A 17,865-nucleotide genomic window follows, 5' to 3' on the forward strand; every position below is an offset into this window, starting at 1 on the left:
CCTCACCTTTCCCCTCATTCCCTCATTTTAACGCGTCTTTATCTTCCCCTCCTCCTCCTCCTCTCCTCTCTTCCTCCTTTCTTCTTCCTGCATTATGATCCGTCTCTTCTCTCCTCTCCTCCCCTCTCTCTCTCTTTCTCTCTCCCTATCGTCTTTCTTCCCCTTTTTTTCATTCCCTTTTTTCTCCTCTCCTCCTCTCCTCTCTTCCTCCTTTCTTCTTCTTTCTTCTTCCTCTCCTCCCCTCTCTCTCTCTCCCTTTCGTCTCTCTTACCCTTTCTTCTCCTCTCCTCCTCCTCCTCTTTCTTCTCCTTTATGTTTTGTGTCTCCTCCCCTCTCCTCCCCTCCCCTCTTCTCTCCTTTTTTTCTCCCCTTATTCTTCATTTTTCATCCCCTTCTCTTCCCTTTCCTTTCCTCTTCTCTTCTCCTCCTCTCTTTCTCCTCCTTAATGTTTTGCCTCTTCTCCTCTCGTCCCCTTTCCTCTGCCATTCTCTTCCTCTCTTCCTCCTCCCTTATTCTCCGTCTTTCCTCCTCTTCCCTCGCTTCTCCTCTCTTCTTCTCTTATGATTCGTTCGTCTCTCTTCCTCTCTCCTTTCCTCTCTCTTCTACTTTCTTCTGCTTCTTAAATTCCTTCTATCTATCTGTATGTCTGTGTGTGTGTGTGTGTGTGTGTGTGTGTGTGTGTGTGTGTGTGTGTGTGTGTGTGTGTTCCTTCCTCCTCCTCCTCCTCCTCCTCCTCCTCCTCCTCCTCCACGGCTAACCCTTCTTCTCCCGCCCACAGATGGAGGCCGGCGGGGGCTTCGTGCGGGCGGGGCTGCTGGGGCTGACGCAAGGGGTGTCTCTCCACGACCCCCTCCGCCTGCACCACGCCCTCCACACACAGGTAAGGCGGGGCAGGTGTAAGGGAACAGGTGTGGGGGTGGGAGGCTGCAGGTGTGTGTGTGTGTGTGTGCTTGGGGGGTAAGGAGGTGAAGGTGTGAGGGGGTATGAGCGGGGGTGATGGGGGGGGGGTGGGGGGGTATGAAGGGAAATGAAGGGAAAGGAAGAACACAGAGAAAAAGAAAACTAGGAGGAAAAAAAGAAAAAAAAAAGGAACAGGAAAAAAAGGAGGAATTGGACGGAAGGGAAGAGAAGAAGAACAGAGAAGGAAAACTAAGAGAAACAAGGGAAAAGGAAGAAGGAAAAGGGGAAAGAGGAGGGAAGGGATAGGAAGTGATGTGTGTGTGTGTGTGTGTGTGTGTGTGTGTGTGTGTGTGTGTGTGTGTGTGTGTGTGTGTGAAAAATATGATAAAAAAAACACTTTGCATTCGATTTGAACAACATATACTAATCTCTCTCTCTCTCTCTCTCTCTCTCTCTCTCTCTCTCTCTCTCTCCCCTACCCCCCCCCCCCCTAGGCCTCAGACAGCGTGAAGGAGGGCACCACCACCTCCCTGCTCCGACCCCTCACCGAGTACCCCCACCTCCCCCTCCTCCCCTTCACCGCCCCCCCATTCCTCCACCCCCACCTCGACCCACGGCTCCCCTTCACCCCCTCGGCATTTCACCCCCTCCACACGCACCACGAGCCCCACCAGCGCCCCCACGACCCCCACAGTAAGCTCCCCCCTCCCCACACCCCAAGTCTGTCGGGGTCGGCCTTCTCCCCGCTCCCCGCAAAGAGCGCCAAGATGGAGGACACCGGCTGCTCCACCTCCTCCATTCCCTGCTCCTCCGCCGGGCTCTTCTCCCCTGCCCTCCTCGCCTCCCTTGACCCCCGCACGGCATTCCTGGCAGGGGGTGGCGGCGGGGGGGCGGGGGGCGGCATAGGAGGCGTGCTTGACGAGAGGAGAGATTCCCCTTCACCCCGGGGCTCACACGGTTCGCGAGAGTCCCCTGCGCATGCGCGGGACACCGACACTCCGAACTCCTGCACTGACGAGCCGAAAGGTAAGTCAGTAAGTGTGTTAGTAGGTCGGTTAGTGTGTTAGTGAGTCCGTTAGTCTGTTAGTTTGTTGGTTAGTCAGTTTAGTGTGTGTGTGTGTGTGTGTGTGTGTGTGTGTGTGTGTGTGTGTGTGTGTGTGTGTGTGTGTGTGTGTGTGTGTGTGTGTGTGTGTGTGTGTGTGTGTGTGTGTGTGTGTGTGTGTGTTCGGGGATACATTGATAGGCCTCACCAGGGAAGGGAGGAGGAGGAGGAGGAGGAGGAGGAGGAGAAGAAGGAGGACAATAATAATACCAATAATGATAAAAAATAAGAATGATAAGAAAAAGAGGAAAATTACGACGATGAACAAGGAGGAGGAGGAAAAGGAGAAGGAAAAAGAAAAAGAGGAAGAGGAAGAAGAAGAAGAAAAGAAGAAAGAGGAAGATGAAAGTGACCACAGTACTCTTCTCTTCCTATTAAAAATTCTCTCCTCCCCCCGCACACAAAGCCTCAGTCCACCCTCCATAAAAGAGGAAAATTCGTATTGATAAAAATATAAAATTACTCTTTAGAAAGACGGACGGAAAGTGACGGTCAAGGAAGAGGAGGAGGAGGAGAGGGGGAGGAGGGAGGGAGTCAAAATCAAGGGAAAGGGAAGAATAGGGTACGGAAGAGGAGGAGGAGGAGGGAAGGAGGAGGAGGAGGAGGAGAAGGAGGAATAGAGAAGTAAAAAGAGGAGGAAGACTTGAAATCGGAGGAGGAAGAATTAAGAGTTGGAATCGGAAAAAGAGGAGAAGGAGGATAAGGATGAGGAGGAGGAGGAGGAAGAGTTGGAAGAGGAAGAGGATAAAAATCGAAATTGGAGAAGGAAGAAGAAATGGAGTCGGAGGAGGAGGAAGAAAAAAAGACTAGAGATAGGAAGAAGAGAAGGAGAAGAGGAGGAGGAGGAGGAGCAGGAAACATGGAAGGGCAGGCAACAGAGAGTCAGATTTTTTCCTATACCGGCTGACTAGTTTCTGAAGGAGTCGCTCGTGTTGTATCTTATCAAAGGCTGTCTGGAAGTCTAGATCTATAGCATCGCTGGGATAATAAGTGTCCAAGTTATTCTATATACCTCAGAATAAGTCTAGCAAATTGGTTAAACAGGATCGCTTATTTCTAAAACCGTGCTGGGTATGAGAAATTATCGGCCGGTATTTTAAGACACTTCGCCGCCCAAGAACACCTATTTGACAAGGCTTTCGTAGGAGCAGTGGCCATTTTCAGGAGTAGTTTTATGACCCTGGTGTTAGTGTGACCCTTCCTCTGTACCGTGAACCTAAAGAAACACTCATTAGAACCCGACTGACCCCCTCTTTGGCCTTTAGAATAAGCTGATGTGAGAAGCGAAAGTATCTTATAATACGGCCCATATTGTTTTCCTTTAGCAACTGTTAATGATGTCAAACTTATGTGCCTGTAGTTTAATTCAACGCTCTTATCTCCTTTATCTTTGTAGTTTATCTCCTTGTCTGAAAATCGGTGTTACGTTCGCCATTTCCCAGTCTTCAGGTACCGTTGAAATTGTCGTTTTTTGTCTATTATTTTGTGTCCTTGAGTTTTTTTCTTTTGTCCTTGAAGTAAAAAAAAATGTTGAATATGCTTGTAAAGAGCTGGAGTATTTGCTGTTAAGGGTCTTTCAACAACCGCGGGAATTAGTCGTCGGGTCCCGTTGATTTGTTCGAGTCGCGTTCGTCATTTGTTCACATCTTGGTCGCATATTGTCTCGATTTCCAGAAGGGTGATCCCCCTTGGCGGAACAGGGCCCTCGGGAATGGTTTCGGTAGGAGGAGGATAAGGAGGAGGAGGACGAGGACGATGACGAGGAGGAGGAGGAAAAGGAAGAGGAAAAGGGAATGAGAAGGAGGAAGTGATGTTGGGAAGAAGGAAGAGGAGGAGAATGGAGGGAAAAAGAAAAGGAGGAAAGAAAAGAAGAAGAAGAAGAAGAAGAAGAAGAAGAAGAAGAAGAAGAAGAAGAAGAAGAAGAAGCAAGAGGAACAGAAGAATGAAAAGAGATAAAAGGTGGAGTGAAAGGAGGAGAAGGGGAGGATTAAAAGGAGAAAGAGAAAAAAAAGGAGGAAAACGAAAAGGACGGAGAAGAAGGAGACGGAGAAGGAAGATGAAAAGAAAAAAAGACACAAAGCATAATCAAAACAGACAACAAAAACAAAACAACCCCCCCACACCCCTCCCCCACACACACACACACACACACACACACACACACACACACACACACACACGGGCGGGTAACAAAAGTGTAAATCCCTCAATCCCGCGCAGGACCCAGCTGGCGGGGGTGACGGAGGCGTCCAGGAGGGGATTACCCGTTGATGTATGGGGGGGGGGGAGGGGGGGGAGAAGAGAGAAGGGGGGGAGGGGGATGGTATGGAAAGATGAAAGCAGAGAGTGAGAGAGAGATAGAGGGAGAGACGAGTAGAGAAGAGATTGAGAGAGAGGAAAGGAGTGGAGAAGAAGTAGAAAGAAGATAAGAAAAGGAGAAGAGTGAGAGAAGAGAAGAGGAGGAAGAGGAAGAAAAGAAGGAAAGGAAGGAAGGGAGAGAGAAGGAAAGGAGAGAGAGGAGTGAGAAGAGGTGGAAGAGTAAAGGGAAGGGAAAAAATAGAAGGGAGAGATATAGGAAGGAGGAGAAAGAGAAGTGAGAGAGAGAGAAGAGGAGGAAGGAGAAGGAAAGGATATGAGAAGGAAAAGAAGAGGATCAGAGAAAAAGAAAGGGTGGAAGAAGGAAGAGAAGAGAGAAAAAAGATTGAGAGAAGTGAAAGGAATAGAGGAGAAAGGAAGATAAAGAAAGGGAAAAGAAAAGGAAAGGGGATTACGAAAGAGAAAAGGAAGAATAAACATAAAAGGAGGAAGAAAGGGAAAGAAAGAAGGAAAAAGAAAGAAAAGAAGAAAAGGAAGAGAAGGAGGATAGGAAAATAAAATAAATATGAATAAAAGGAAAATAGAAGAAAAATAGTCTCTCTCTCTCTCTCTCTATCTATCTATCAATCTATCTATATCTAACACACACACACACACACACACACACACACACACACACACACACACACTCTTTTGAAAATCTCATCTCATTTTCTTTTCTGTTACTGCCTCAAAGGATAAGAAAGGGGAGGAGAAAAGGGAGAGAAGGAGGGAGGGAGGGAGGGAGGAAAGAAGGGGGAGGGGGGGGGAGGGGGGAGAGAGTAATCCTACCTGTGTGAATATTTCCAAGGCAGGTAAAGGTGTCAGATTTTTTTTTTTTTTTTTTTTTTTGGTGAAAGGAAAATCTTGCGTGTGATGTTATTAAAAGTGTGTGTGTGTGTGTGTGTGTGTGTGTGTGTGTGTGTGTGTGTGTGTGTGTGTGTGTGTGTGTGTGTTTTAATCATCTCCTGTCCCTCACTGTCTTCCCTCTTCCTTCTCTCTCTCTCTCTCTCTTTCCCATTTTTTCTCCTTTCCATTTTCCTTCTCTTTTCTTGTTTCGCCTTTTTTTATTCATCTTTTCCTTTCCCTACTTTCTTTCCTTCCTCCTTTTCCCCTTTCTCTTCCTTCATTTCTTCTCTTCCATGCCCTCTTCCCTTCCCTCACTTTTTCCCCTCTTTTCCTTTCCCTTTTCTCTTCTTCCTTTTCCTATATTTCTCTGCTTCTCCTTTTTTCCCCTTTCTCTACTTTCCTTTTCCTTTTCCTTCCTTTCTTCACATTTTTCTCTTCTTTTCTGCTTGTGATTCTCCTTCCCCTTTCTCTTCTCATTTCTCCTCCTTTTCATTCTTTCCTCCTCTTTTCTCTTCTTTTCTCCCCTTGTCTTTACCTTCTCCTTTCTTTCTTCTCCTGTTTTCCCTGTCCATATTCTTTCTTCTTCTCTTTCTCTTCTTTTCCTTCTATTTTCCTTCTTCTCTTTCTTTTCCTTTCCTCTCCTTTCCTCTCTTTTCCCTGTTCTTTCCTTCTTTTCACTTTGGTTTCTCTTCCTCCTTTCCCCTCTTCTCTTCCCTTCCTTCATCTTTTTTCCTTTTATTTCATTTCCTCTTCTTCCTTTCATCTTCCTCCTTCTCATATACTTCCCTATTATCTTCTTTCTCTTTCCTTTCTCTTCTTCTCTTCTCTCTTCATTTATTTCCATTCTTTCCTTCTCTTCTCTTTTTCTGCTTCTCTTTTTCTCCTTTCGCATCTTATTCTTCCTTTTCACTAACTTTTCCTCTTCTCCTCTCCCCTCTCTTCTCTCTTTTCCCATATTTTCATTTTCTTTTCTTATCCCTTTTCCTTTCTCTCCCTTTCTCTTCTCTTTCTACTTCCAATTCTTTCCTTCTTCTTCCTTTCTTTCTTTCTCTGTTCTTTCCCTTTTCTCTTCTCCTTTTCCCTTTCTTCCCCTCCTCATATTCATTCATTCTCTATACACACACACACACACACACACACACACACACACACACACACACACACACACACACACACACACACACACACACACACACACACACACACACACACACACACACACACACGGGCAAAGGAAAAATATTCATAATTAAAAGAAAAAAAGAAGAATATGACTAGGAGGAGGAGGAGGAGGAGGAGGAGGAGGAGCTAACGATATCTTCCTCTCCCTTCCCTCTCCCCCTTCCTCCCCTCCTCTTCCTCCTCCTCCTCCTCCTCCCTTCCTTCCTCTTTCTTCTCTTGGCTTTGATTAAAATCTTTGGGCGTGAAAAGAAACCGCAGATCTCAGTGTGTGTGTGTGTGTGTGTGTGTGTGTGTGTGTGTGTGTGTATTGACAATGCTAATTCCACATCCGCCTCCCTTCCGTTCTCTCTCTCTCTCTCTCTCTCTCTCTCTCTCTCTCTCTCTCTCTCTCTCTCCTCTTCCTTCTCTCTCTCCTCCTCTCTCTCTCTCCTCTCTCCCTCTCCTTCTTCCTCCTTCTCCCTCCCTCCTTCCTCCCCTCCTCCCTCCTCCCTTCCTTCCACTATCTCTCTCCTTCTCTTCCTCTCCCTCTCCCACTCTCCCCTTCCCTCCCTTCCTCCTCCTCCTCCTCCTCCCTTTCCTTTCCCTCTCGTTTCCTTACCTTCCCCTTCCCTTCCCCTCCCTCCCCTTCCTCCTCTCCTCTCCTTCCCAATCCTTTTCCCTTCCTCCCCTCTCCCACTCTCTCCCTAAATTCCCCTCACACTCTCAATACCCAACAAGATACCCTTCCCGTCGCTTCCTCCCCACCTCCTTCCCCTCCCCTCCTCCCCCCTCCCCCTGTAATGAGAGGGAGGCACCAATCCCCGTCAGGATCTGGGCCAATCCTCCCCAAATTGAGGCTTCACCAAGTCTTTACAAATTTACACCAAGTTGTGAGATTATGATGCTGGCGCTGTTCCCTCCTCCTCCTCCTCCTCCTCCTCCTCCTCCTCCTCCTTTTAGCTTCTTCCTTTACTTACTCCTTCCTTCCTTCCTTTCCTCACTCCTTTACTCCTTCGTCTTCATTTACTCTTTGTTTCTCCTCTTATGTTGTCTTCCTTCCTTCCTTCCTTCCTTCCTTCTTTCTCTTCCTACTTTTCTTTCCTTTTTCATTCCTTTATTGTTATTTCTTCATTTATCATTCCTTTATTCTTTCCCTTCATCTAATTACTACTTTAATCATTATCTTCTCTTCTTCATTCACGCTTCTTTCTTCTTTCTTTCACTCCCTTCCTTCCTCCCTTCCTTCCTTCCTTCCTTCCTTCCTTCCTCTCTTTACTGGTTCACTTTCCCCTTTCCCTTCCTTCCTTATTCCTTCTTTCTCTTCCTTTGCTCCATTTTTCCTCTTCTCCGTCCTCCATTTTCTTTCTTGTCTTCTTTTATTTTTTTCTCTGATTCTTTTTCTTTCTTCTATCTCCAGTTTTCTTCTTCCTTCATTTTCTTTTATATTTTCCTTTATCTTCCTTCTTTCGCTTTTGTTCGTTTTCACCTTCCTTTTTTCCATCTTCTGCATTCTCTCTCTCTCTCTCTCTCTCTCTCTCTCTCTCTCTCTCTCATCAACAGGAATAAGGGAAGGAAAAAAAGAAGGAAGGAACGAAAGGGAAGAGAAAGAGAAGGAAAGAAAGGAATGAAAAGGGAGAGACGAAGAGAAAAGAAGGAGATAGGGAGAGAAAGAAAGGGAGGAAGAAAGGGAGGGAATAAGAGAAGTGAAGAAATTAGGGAGGGAAAGAAAAAGAGGAAGAGAAGGTCAGGGAGAAAAGAGGGAGGGAGAAAGAGAATGAAGAGGGAGAGAAAGAAGGAGAGAAAGGAGATAGGGAGAGAAAGAAAGGGAGGGAATAAGAGAATTAAAGAAATTAAGGAGGAAAAGAGAAAGAGGAAGAGAAGGTCAGGGAGAAAAGAGGGAGGGAGAAAGAGAATGAAGAGGGAGAGAAAGACGGAGAGAAAGGAAGGGAGGGAATGGAGGAATGGAAGGAGGGAGGGAAAGGGAGAGAGAGATTCAGCCTGTTGCCAATTTTCCTTCCTCCTTCCTCTCCTCCCCCTCCCTCCCCCCCCCCCCTTGATATACGACCTTGTTGACACTTCCCGCCCGATTACAACCTTAGGAAGAATACCTCCTCCTCCTCCTCCTCCTCCTCTTCTTCCTTCATTCTTCATCCCTTTCCTTCCCTCCTCTTCCTCGTTATGTTGACAAGATTGCAAAGTATTGTTGTTGATATTATTATTATTATTATTATTATTATTATTATTATTATTATTATTAAGATGAAGGAGAAGGAGGAGGAGGAGGAGGAGGAGGAGGAGGAGGAGGAAAAGGAGGAGGAGGAGGAGGAGGAAAAAGAAGAAAAATAACGAAAAAAATACAACAGGAACAAAAAAAAAACGGAGAGAGAGAGAGAGAGAGAGAGAGAGATGATAATGATGATGATGATAGGGGAGAGAGAGAGAGCCCCCAGCATCATTAACCCCCTCCCCCCTCCCCCCTTTGTCACAGCTGTCCTCTTCGTGTTCTGAATTGGGAACAAACATTGATTTTTATTAAGTTAGGATTTATGTTAATGATGGTAGTAATAACAGTAGTAATAGTAGTAATAGTAATAGTAGTAGTAGTAGTAGTAGTAGTAGTAGTAGTGGTGGTGGTAGTAGTAGTAGTAGTAGTAGTAGTAGTTATAACATGGAAATTCAAATCCTTTCTCCCCTCTCCTCCCCTCTCTCTCCCATCTCTCCTCTCCCTTTCCCCTCTTCTCTCCTCTCCCCTTCCCCATTTCAAATCGTCTTCCTTTCCCTATTACACTCTCTCTCTCTCTCTCTCTCTCTCTCTCTCTCTCTCTCCATTCCAAAGCGAAGGGGAGGAAAGTTATAGGTGAAGACCCCTCCCCTTCCTCCCCTTTCCTCCCCTCTTCTATTACCCATTATTTGTTAAGGGAAGAGGGTGAAAGGGGGAGGGGAGGCTAAGAAGGGAAGGAATAGGGAGATAATGGGAAGGGGTGAGGGGAGAGAGAGAGAGAGAGAGAGAGAGAGAGAGAGATGAAAACTGGAAGAAAATGAAAGGAAGAGAGAGGAGGAGATGAAGAGAAAGGAAGAAAAAGAGGAAGAAGAGAAGAACAGAGGAAAAGAAGATGGAATAATTAGAGGAAGAAGAGAAAGGAAGAGTGGAAGAGGAGGAGTGGAAAAGACGGAAAAATCAAGAGAAAAGAAAAGGAAGAGAAGAAACAGAAGAAAAGAGGGGAAATGAGGGGAAAAGGGGAAGAAGAGAGAAGAGAGAAGAAGGAGAGAAAAAAAATAAGAGGAAAAGAGAAGAGGGAAGAGAAGAAAAAGAGAAAGCAGGAGAAAAAAAAAAGAGTAAGCAGAAAAAACAATATAAAAAAGAGAAAATAAAATAACAAAGAGAAAAAAGAGGAAAGAGGAAAAAAAACAGAAAAGGAAAGAAAGAAAATATAAAGTGGAGGAAGAAAGAAAATAAGTAATAAACGAGGAAATAAAAAAAAGAGGAGATTTAAACCAATATAAAACAAACAAGTCACTTCATCTGTTTAATTTAAGTGCTTAGAGTCAAGGCTTGATGGACTGCCGGGAGGAGGAGGAGGAGGAGGAGGAGAAGGAGGAGGAGGAGGAGGAGGGTGAAGTACTGAAGAGGAATGCGAGTCAAAAAGTACAATGAGGAGGAAGAAGAGGAGGAGGAGGAGGAGGAGGAGGAGGAGGAGGAGGAGGAGGAGGAGGAGGAGGAATAAAATTTAAATGCTACACGAAATGAAGAGAAAGAATGTGTTACAGATGGAAATTAAAGAAGAGAGGGAGGGAAGGAAGGAAGGAAGGAAGGAAGGAAGGAAGGAAAGAAGGAAGGAAGCAGAGAAAAAAATAAGGAATAAGAAAGGGAGAGAAAGAAAGAGATTACCAGTATGAAGGAAGGAGGAAGAGGAAGAGAAGGCAAGGAGGAAAAAAATAGAAGGGAATGATAGGGAAGGAAAATAAAGAAAGGGGAAAACAGGAAAAGTAGAAGGAAATAGAAAAGGCGAAGAGGAAGAGGAGGAGGGAAGTGGAGGAAAAAAAAAGAGGAGGAAGGAGGAAAGATTATGAGAAGAAATGACTAAAAAATAAAAGAAAATGTGGTAAAGAATTAAGGAAGAGGAAAAAGTTAAGAGTGAAAGAGAAAGAGGAAGAGGAAGAGGAGAAAGAGAAGAAGAAGGAGGAGGAGGAAAGTGAAGGGAAAAAGAAAGAGGAGAAAGGAGGAAAGAAATAACTAAAAAATGAAAGAAAATGTGGCAAAGAATTAAGGAAGAGGAAAATATTAAGAGAAAAGAGGAAGAGGAGGAGGAAAAGAAGGAGGAGGAGGGAAGTAGGAGAGAAAAGGATGAAGGAAAGAAAAAAGAGAAAGAAATAACAAAAAAAGTGGAGGAATTATGGATAAGAAAGAAGTAAGAGGAAAAGAGGAAGAGGAAGAGGAAGAAGAGAAGGAGGAGAAAGGGGAGGAAGGGAAAGGAGAATTAAACGGAGGAAAATGAGGGGGAAAATTGAGGGTGAGGAAGAACTTGGAATAAAAAAAAGAGGAGGAAGAGGAAGAGGATAAAGAGGAAGAGGAAGAGAATGATGAGGAGGGGAAATAAAACCGAGGAAAGTGAGGAAAAAAAAACTGAGGATGACGAAGAAATGTGATCAAGATGCGAAGAGGAAAAGGAGGAAGAGGAGGAGGAGGAAGAAGAGGAAGAGGAAGAGGAAGGGGGATTAAAGGGGTGAGTGGGCAATCTTCTCCTCTTGGCTGCTCATGTTCCCCTCACTCGAAGGGATGAATGAAGGGCTTAGTGATGGGAAGTGTTGGTCACGGCGGGGAGGTGACTAAACGATGGGGAGGGGGGGAGGAAGGGAAGGAAGAGGAAAGGAAGAAGGGGAGAGGAAGGGAAGGAAGAGGAAAGGAAGAAGGGGAGAGGAAGGGAAGGAAGAGGAAAGGAAGAAGGGGAGTGGAAGGGAAGGAACAGGAAAGGAGGAAGGGAAGAAGGAAGGAAGGAAAGAGAAGGAGGGAAGGAAGGAACAGGAAGGAGGAAGAAAGGAAGAAGGAAGGAAGAAGGAAAGGAGAAGAGGAAGGAAAGAAGGAGGAAGGAAAGGAGAGGAAGGAAGGAAGGAGAAGGGAAGGAGGAAGAAGGAAGGAAGGAAAAGCATAAAAAAAAGGAAACGAATAAGAAAAGAGAGAGAGAGAGAGAGAGAGAGAGAGAGAGAGAGAGAGAGAGAGAGAGAGAGAGAGAGAGAGAGAGAGAGAGAAACTGACCACCGGCGCGACACATCCATCTCTCCTCCCACAAAATCCCGTCACCAAAGGCCTTCAAAGATTGCCTTCTTACCTCCTCCTCCTCCTCCTCCTCCTCCTCCTCCTCCCCAGGCTCAATCTCCCCTCTCTCTCTCCCCTCAAGGACGTGGAAATCCTCAACAGGGGACAAAAGTGTTAGTGTGACCCTCCCCCCCCTCCCCTTTCTCCCCATTCCTCCCTTCTTCCCCTCCACCCCTTGATCTGAGGAGGAGGAAGAAGAGGAGAGGAAAAGAGGGAAACAATGGAAATAAGAATAAGGGAAGGGGAAGATAAGGGAAGATAAGGAGGGGAAGAGGAGGAGGAAGAAGGAAGAGGAGGGGAGAAAAGGGGAAGGAAGAAAGGAGAATAGGGAAGAAAAGGGAGGTAAGGAAATGGGAAGGAGGAGAGAAGGAGGGGAAGAGAGAAAGGGGAAGAGGAGAAAAGAGGGAGGAGGAGGAGGAGGAGTAAAGGTCAGAGGAGGTAAGAGAAGTGAGGGTGACGTGTGTGTGTGTGTGTGTGTGTGTGTGTGTGTGTGTGTGTGTGTGTGTGTGTGTGTGTGTGTGTGTGTGATCCTCGGACACGCACATAAGAGGGTGTACACGGGATTGAGGGATTTGTGTGCGTTTACGTGGTTGATGGTCAGGATAAGGTGTGTGTGTGTGTGTGTGTGTGTGTGTGTGTGTGTGTGTGTGTGTGTGTGTGTGTGTGTGTGTGTGTGTGTATGTGGTCAAGGTTGTGATCCATTGTTTGTTATTTTGTTTCTCTTTCTTTCCTTTTTTCTTTTTCTTTCCTCTCTTCTTTATTTTTCCTCTCTTCCTTTCCACCTTTTCAGTTTCTTCCCGCTTTCTATATTTCCCCTTTCCTGTCCTTCTTTCCTTCTTTACTTCATTCCTTCCTCCTTCATTCCTCCATATTTCCTTCTTTATCCTCTTTCTCTGACTCCCTCCATTCATCTCACTTCTTTCCTCCTCTCCTTCCTTCTTCTTCTTCCTTCTTTAATTCCTACTCTTTGTTCTTTTCTTCTTCCTCCGTTATATTTCCTTCTTTACTATGATATTTTCCTTCCTTTCAACATATACTCCTTCATCCATGTTACTCCTTCCTACTCCTTTTTCTTCTTCGCCGAGAGTAATGTTGTCTATGTTTAACCCGATGGTAAGACCCCACTTGGAATACGCAGTGCAGTTCTGGTCCCCTTATCACGAAGACATCGGATTGTTCAAGGGAGCAGAGCGATGTGGTGCGAATACTAGACCATCGTTGAGTGCGCAGCCGTATGAAGAAAGACTCAAGCAACTCAATCTCGCTACGCTGGAGAAGAAGGGAAAGGAGAGAGAAAGAGGGAAAAGGAGAAAGAAACAGGGGAAGGGAAAAGAAACAGAAGGGAGAGTAGAAAGAAAGAGGAGAAGGGGAAAGAAAGAGGGAAAGGAGGAAAAAACGAAGGGAAAGGAGAAAGAAAGAGGAGAAGGGGAAAGAAAGAGGAGGAAGAGAAAGAAAGAGGGAAAGGGAAAAAAACCAGAAGGGAGAGTAGAAAGAAAGAGGAGAAGGGGAAAGAAAGAGGAGGAGAAAGAAAGAGGGAAAGGAGGAAAAAACGAAGGGAAAGGAGAAAGAAAGAGAGGAAGGGAAAATAAACAGAAGGAGGAGGAGGAGGAGGAGGAGGATAAGGTGATGAAACGGGTTAACAAACAGACAAATCATCCAAATTATAATTACTACAAAGGTGTTATAAAAATACGCCTCAAATCACAAAAGCAGGCAACCTCATTAGAAGCCAAGGGTGTTTTCTGTAGCCCACTCTTCCACGCCTCCACGCTTCCTCCTCCTCCTACCAATCTCTTCTCTATTACCGTCTTATGAGTTTAGTTCCTATACGTTCCTCCTCCTCCTCCTCCTCCTCCTCCTCCTCCTCCTCCTCCTCCTCTTCCTCCTCCTCCTAATCCTCACACTCTTGGCGTTAAATGACCACGACAAGTTGGGTCAAGTTGGCGACAAGTTGTGTGTGTGAGAGAGAGAGAGAGAGAGAGACCTTATCTCCCCCATATGTCAGTCCTCCTATCTCTCCATTTCTTTGTCTGAGAGAGAGAGAGAGAGAGAGAGAGAGTAGTAATAATAATAATAATAATAATAATAATAATAATAATAATAATAATAATAATAATAATAATAATAATAATAATAATAATAATAATAATAATAACAAGACCAATTTGCCTTCCTCCTTATTTTTATGGCTATTGTTTTTTGTGTTAATGGTGTCGTTGATGTTAATGGGGGAGGAGGAGGAGGAGGAGGAGGAAGAGGAGGAAGAGGAGGAGGCAATTTCGTAGTGATCTTCTTCATGTTTTATTGTTCTGTTTATCTGATCTCTCTCTCTCTCTCTCTCTCTCTCTCTCTCTCTCTCTCTCATCCCTCACATCTTTTTCTCTCTTTTCTCCCTGTTTTTCCTTCCCTCTCCTCTTCCTCCTCCTCCTCCTCCTTCCGTCTCCCCTCTTCCCTTCTGCAACCTCTTATGTATTTAGTCAAGGGAGAAGAAGGGAGAAGAGACGGAGGAGGAGGAGGAGGAGGAAGGGAGAGAAACACAAAGCCAACACTCCCTCCCTTCCCACCTCCTTGAAAAAGAAGAAGAGGAGGAGGAGGAGGAGGAGACGAGGAGGAAAAAAAGAAGAAAAAGAAAGAGGAAGAGACGAAGAGAAAAAAGAAGTAGTGAAGGAATGAGAAAAGAAAGGAAAGAAAGGAAGAGGAGGAAGGAAGATAATTAAGAGAAGGGTAAAAATAAAGGGAAAAAAAAAGAGAAACAAGAAAATGAAAAGAGGAGGGACGGAAGGAAAGAAGAGAGGAAGAGAGGAGAAAAGAAATGAAGAAAAAAAGACAAAAGAGGAAGAAAAGAAGAAGAAAGAAAAGAGCAGAGAGAACGTAGAAGAAAAAGGAAGAAGAGGGGGAAGGAAGGAAAGGAAGGAAAAGAAAGGAAGGCAAAAAGGAAGGAAAGAAGAAAGAAAAGAAAAGAGAAAACGGGGAAGAAAAAAAAGAAAAGGGGGAAGGAAGGAAAGGAAGGAAAAGAAAGGAAGGAAAGAAGAAAGAAAAGAACAGAGAAAAGGTAGATGAAAAAGAAAGAAAAGGGGGAAAGGAAGGAAAAGAAAGGAAGGGAAAAAGGAAGGAGAAAAAATAGAGAAGGAAAAGAGAAAGAAAAGAAGGCAAGAAGGGAAGAAAAAGGATGAATGAAAGAAAAAAGAAAGAAAAGAAGGAAAGAAGGGAAGAAAAAGAAAGAAAAGAAGAAAGAAGGGAAAGAAAATCGGACGAATGAAAGAAAAAAAGAAAAAAAAGAAGGAAAGGAGGGAAAGAAAGAAATAAGAATGAAAGAAAAAAGAAAAAGAAAAAAATTAACAGGAATGAAAAGTTGAAGAATTTAAAGAAAGAAGAACGAAAATGCGACGGCAAAAAAAAGACAGTGAAGGAATGAAAGAAAGGAAAGAAGGAAGGAAGGAAGGAAGGAAGGAAGGAAGGAGGATGAAGGAAGTTTAATCTGAATGTTTAATATGAAGGAGACGCATCAAAAACATTTCAATCTGGGAAGCCACTCATCTGTACGGAGGAGGAGGAGGAGGAGGAGGAGGAGGAGGAGGAGAAGGAGGAGGAGGAGGAGGAGGAGGAGGAGGAGGAGGAGGGAGGAAGGAAGGGAATTAAGTAGGGAGTGTGTAGGATAGGAAAGTAAGAGAGGAAAAATTAAACAATAAGAAGAAAAAGACGAAAAGAAAAGAAAGGAAGGAAGAAAAAGAAAGTAGGAGGAAGAAAAAAAGAAGAAAAAGAAGTAGAAGAAGAAGAAGAAAAGAAGAAAAGAGGAAATATAAGTAGAAAGAAAGACATGAGGAAAGAAACGAAGGGAAAGAAAGAAAAAGAAAGAAAAAAAGAAAGAAAGAAAGAAAGAAAGAAAGAAAGTGAGAAAATCTATCACAGGCAAATTTTTTCGCAGATGTCAATTAGATTTTTAAACACCCAATTTCCTCCTCCTCCTCCTCCTCCTCCTCCTCCTTTCCCCACTCTTCTCCAAACACTTTTTAACCCTTTTACCTCTCCTCCTCCTCCTCCTCCTCTCCCTCCTCCTCCTCCTCCTCCCTTTCTCACCTCTCTTCTTCTATCTTCCTCCTTCTCCTTCTCTCTCTCTTTCTCTCATCTCTCTTCTTCTTCCATCTTTCTTTTTCTTTTCTCTCTCTTTCTATCTTCTTCCTCTATATGTTTAATTTCTTTTTTTCTCTCCTCTCTTCCCTTCCTTCCATTCTTCCTTCCTTCCTTCCCTCCTTCCTTCCTCCTACACAAACAACCCTTCCCTCATAACCTCCTCCTCCTCCTCCTCCTCCTCCTCCCCTCACTCCATTCTGCTTCTGACACACCACCGTTTCACTCTCCCCTCCTCCTCCTCCTCCTCCTCCTCCTCTCCTTATTGCTAATTCTTGTCAACATCTCATTTTGACAACTCATTTTCCCGCCCCCTTCATTTTCCCTCTTCCCTCTTTTACTCATTTTCCCTCTTCCCTCTTTTCTTGAATTTCTCTTCTTCTTTTTCTTCACTTCTTTCTATATTCTTCCCTTCCTCTTCGCTTTTTTTTCCTTTTCATTCTTCGTAGACTTTCTTTCCCCTCTTTTCTTCCTTTTTTCCTATTTCCTCTTTTCTTCCTTTTTCCTATTTCCTTCTTTTCTTTCTTTTTCTCTTCTTTTTTTTCTCCTTTTTTTCTATGTTTTGTTTTTCCTGTCTTTTCCTCCACGCTGTTTTCTTACTTTTCCTCTCGTCTTCCTTCTTTTCCTCCTTTTTCTCTCTTCTTTTTTTCATTTTTTTCTTTTTCTTTTTTTTTTCCTTCTCCTCCTCGCTTCTTATGGTTTTCAAATCTTTTTTTTCTTTTTACAATCTTCATTTCCTTCTTTTTTTCTCTTCTTTCCTCTTATTGTGTTTTCCCTTCCCTCTTTTTCCTGTCCTCTTTCTCTTCTAATTTTCCTCTTTTCTCTTTTTTTCCTTTCTCTATTTTCATTCTTTTTCAATCTTCTCTATTTTCCTCTACTTCCTCCTTTTCCCTCATATTTATTTCTCCTTTCCTCCTTTTTTCTCTTTTCCTCTTCTCTTTTTCCCTTTTATTCCCCTTTTCTACCCTACTTCTCCTCCTTTCCGTCATCTCTTCCCATCCTTTCCTCTCCTTTCTCTATTTTCTCTTCCTCTTTCCTTTCCTTCTTTTATTCAAACCCTTTCTTTCCCCTCTTCTTCCATTTCTCTTACACCCCAATTATCTTCTTTTCCCTTTCTCCCCCTTTTCTTTTTCCCCTTTCCCCTCCTTTTCCCCTTTCTCCGTCATCCCTTTCCCTTCATCTCCCCTCTTTAACCTCCCCCCGTTCCTCTCCTCTTTTGCATCTCCTCTCACTTCCAACCGCCTCTCCCCACCCCTCCCCTCCCCTCCCCTCCCCTCCCCTCTCTCCCCTCATCTCACATATCAAATTAAACTGCCAATTACAACTTCATTCGTCAACGCCCTTCCCCTTTCCCCTCATCTCCCCTCTCCCCTCCCCTCCCCTTCTTCCCTTCCTTCCCTTCCCCTCCCCTCACTCCCCTCTATCCTACCCTTTCCGCTTCTTTTCCATATCAAATGATTGTCACCCTTTCCTCTATCTCCCTTTCTTCTCCCCTTCTCCCCTCATCCTTCCATCCCTCCTCCCTCTTTTCTCCTCTCCCCCTATTTCTCCTCTCCCTTTCATTTTCTCTATTCTTTTTCATTCCTCTTCTTTTCCATCTCAATAATTGTCACACTTTTTCTTTTCCTTTCTTTCTTCTCCTTCCCTTTTCCCTCATCTCCCCTTTCTCTCCTCCTTATCCTTCCTCTTACTCTAATCTCCTTTATTTTTTCTCTTTTCCTTTCTTTTCCATTTCATATGATTGTTACTCTTCCTTTTTCCTTCCTTCCTCTTCCCTTTTTCTTTCTTTTTTCCCGTCCTCCTCCTCCTCTTCTCTCCTCTCTTTCTCTCCTCTCCTTTCTCCCTACTTCCTGCCTTCTATGAATCACACTTATTCAATCTTTTCTTTCCTCTTTTTCTTTCTCTTTTTTCTCCTCTTTCTTTCCTTCTCTTCTCTTCTTCTTAGCTTCTTATTTCTTCTTCTTTTCCATTCATTTTCCCTCTTTTGATTTCCCCTCCTCTTCCTCCTCCTCCTCCTAAGGTAAATAATCACAGTTTACCCATAAATTGAAGGGTA

The 17,865-nt window shown here is 44.3% G+C and overlaps 1 protein-coding gene across 2 annotated transcripts in view; it reads left to right on the forward strand.

Annotated features, from left to right (window-relative positions):
* Nucleotides 1-17,865, forward strand: part of LOC127009892 (E3 ubiquitin-protein ligase Rnf220-like) — a 98,093-nt gene that overhangs the window by 31,565 nt on the left and 48,663 nt on the right. For both annotated transcript variants that reach the window (XM_050883412.1, XM_050883413.1), the window contains exons 2-3: nucleotides 779-880; nucleotides 1,395-1,926. In XM_050883412.1, coding sequence (XP_050739369.1) covers nucleotides 779-880; nucleotides 1,395-1,926 — 634 coding nt within the window. The remainder of the gene's footprint in view (nucleotides 1-778; nucleotides 881-1,394; nucleotides 1,927-17,865) is intronic.

This window comes from Eriocheir sinensis, chromosome 42 (genome assembly GCF_024679095.1).
Source record: "Eriocheir sinensis breed Jianghai 21 chromosome 42, ASM2467909v1, whole genome shotgun sequence".
Taxonomy (NCBI): Eukaryota; Metazoa; Arthropoda; class Malacostraca; order Decapoda; family Varunidae; genus Eriocheir; species Eriocheir sinensis.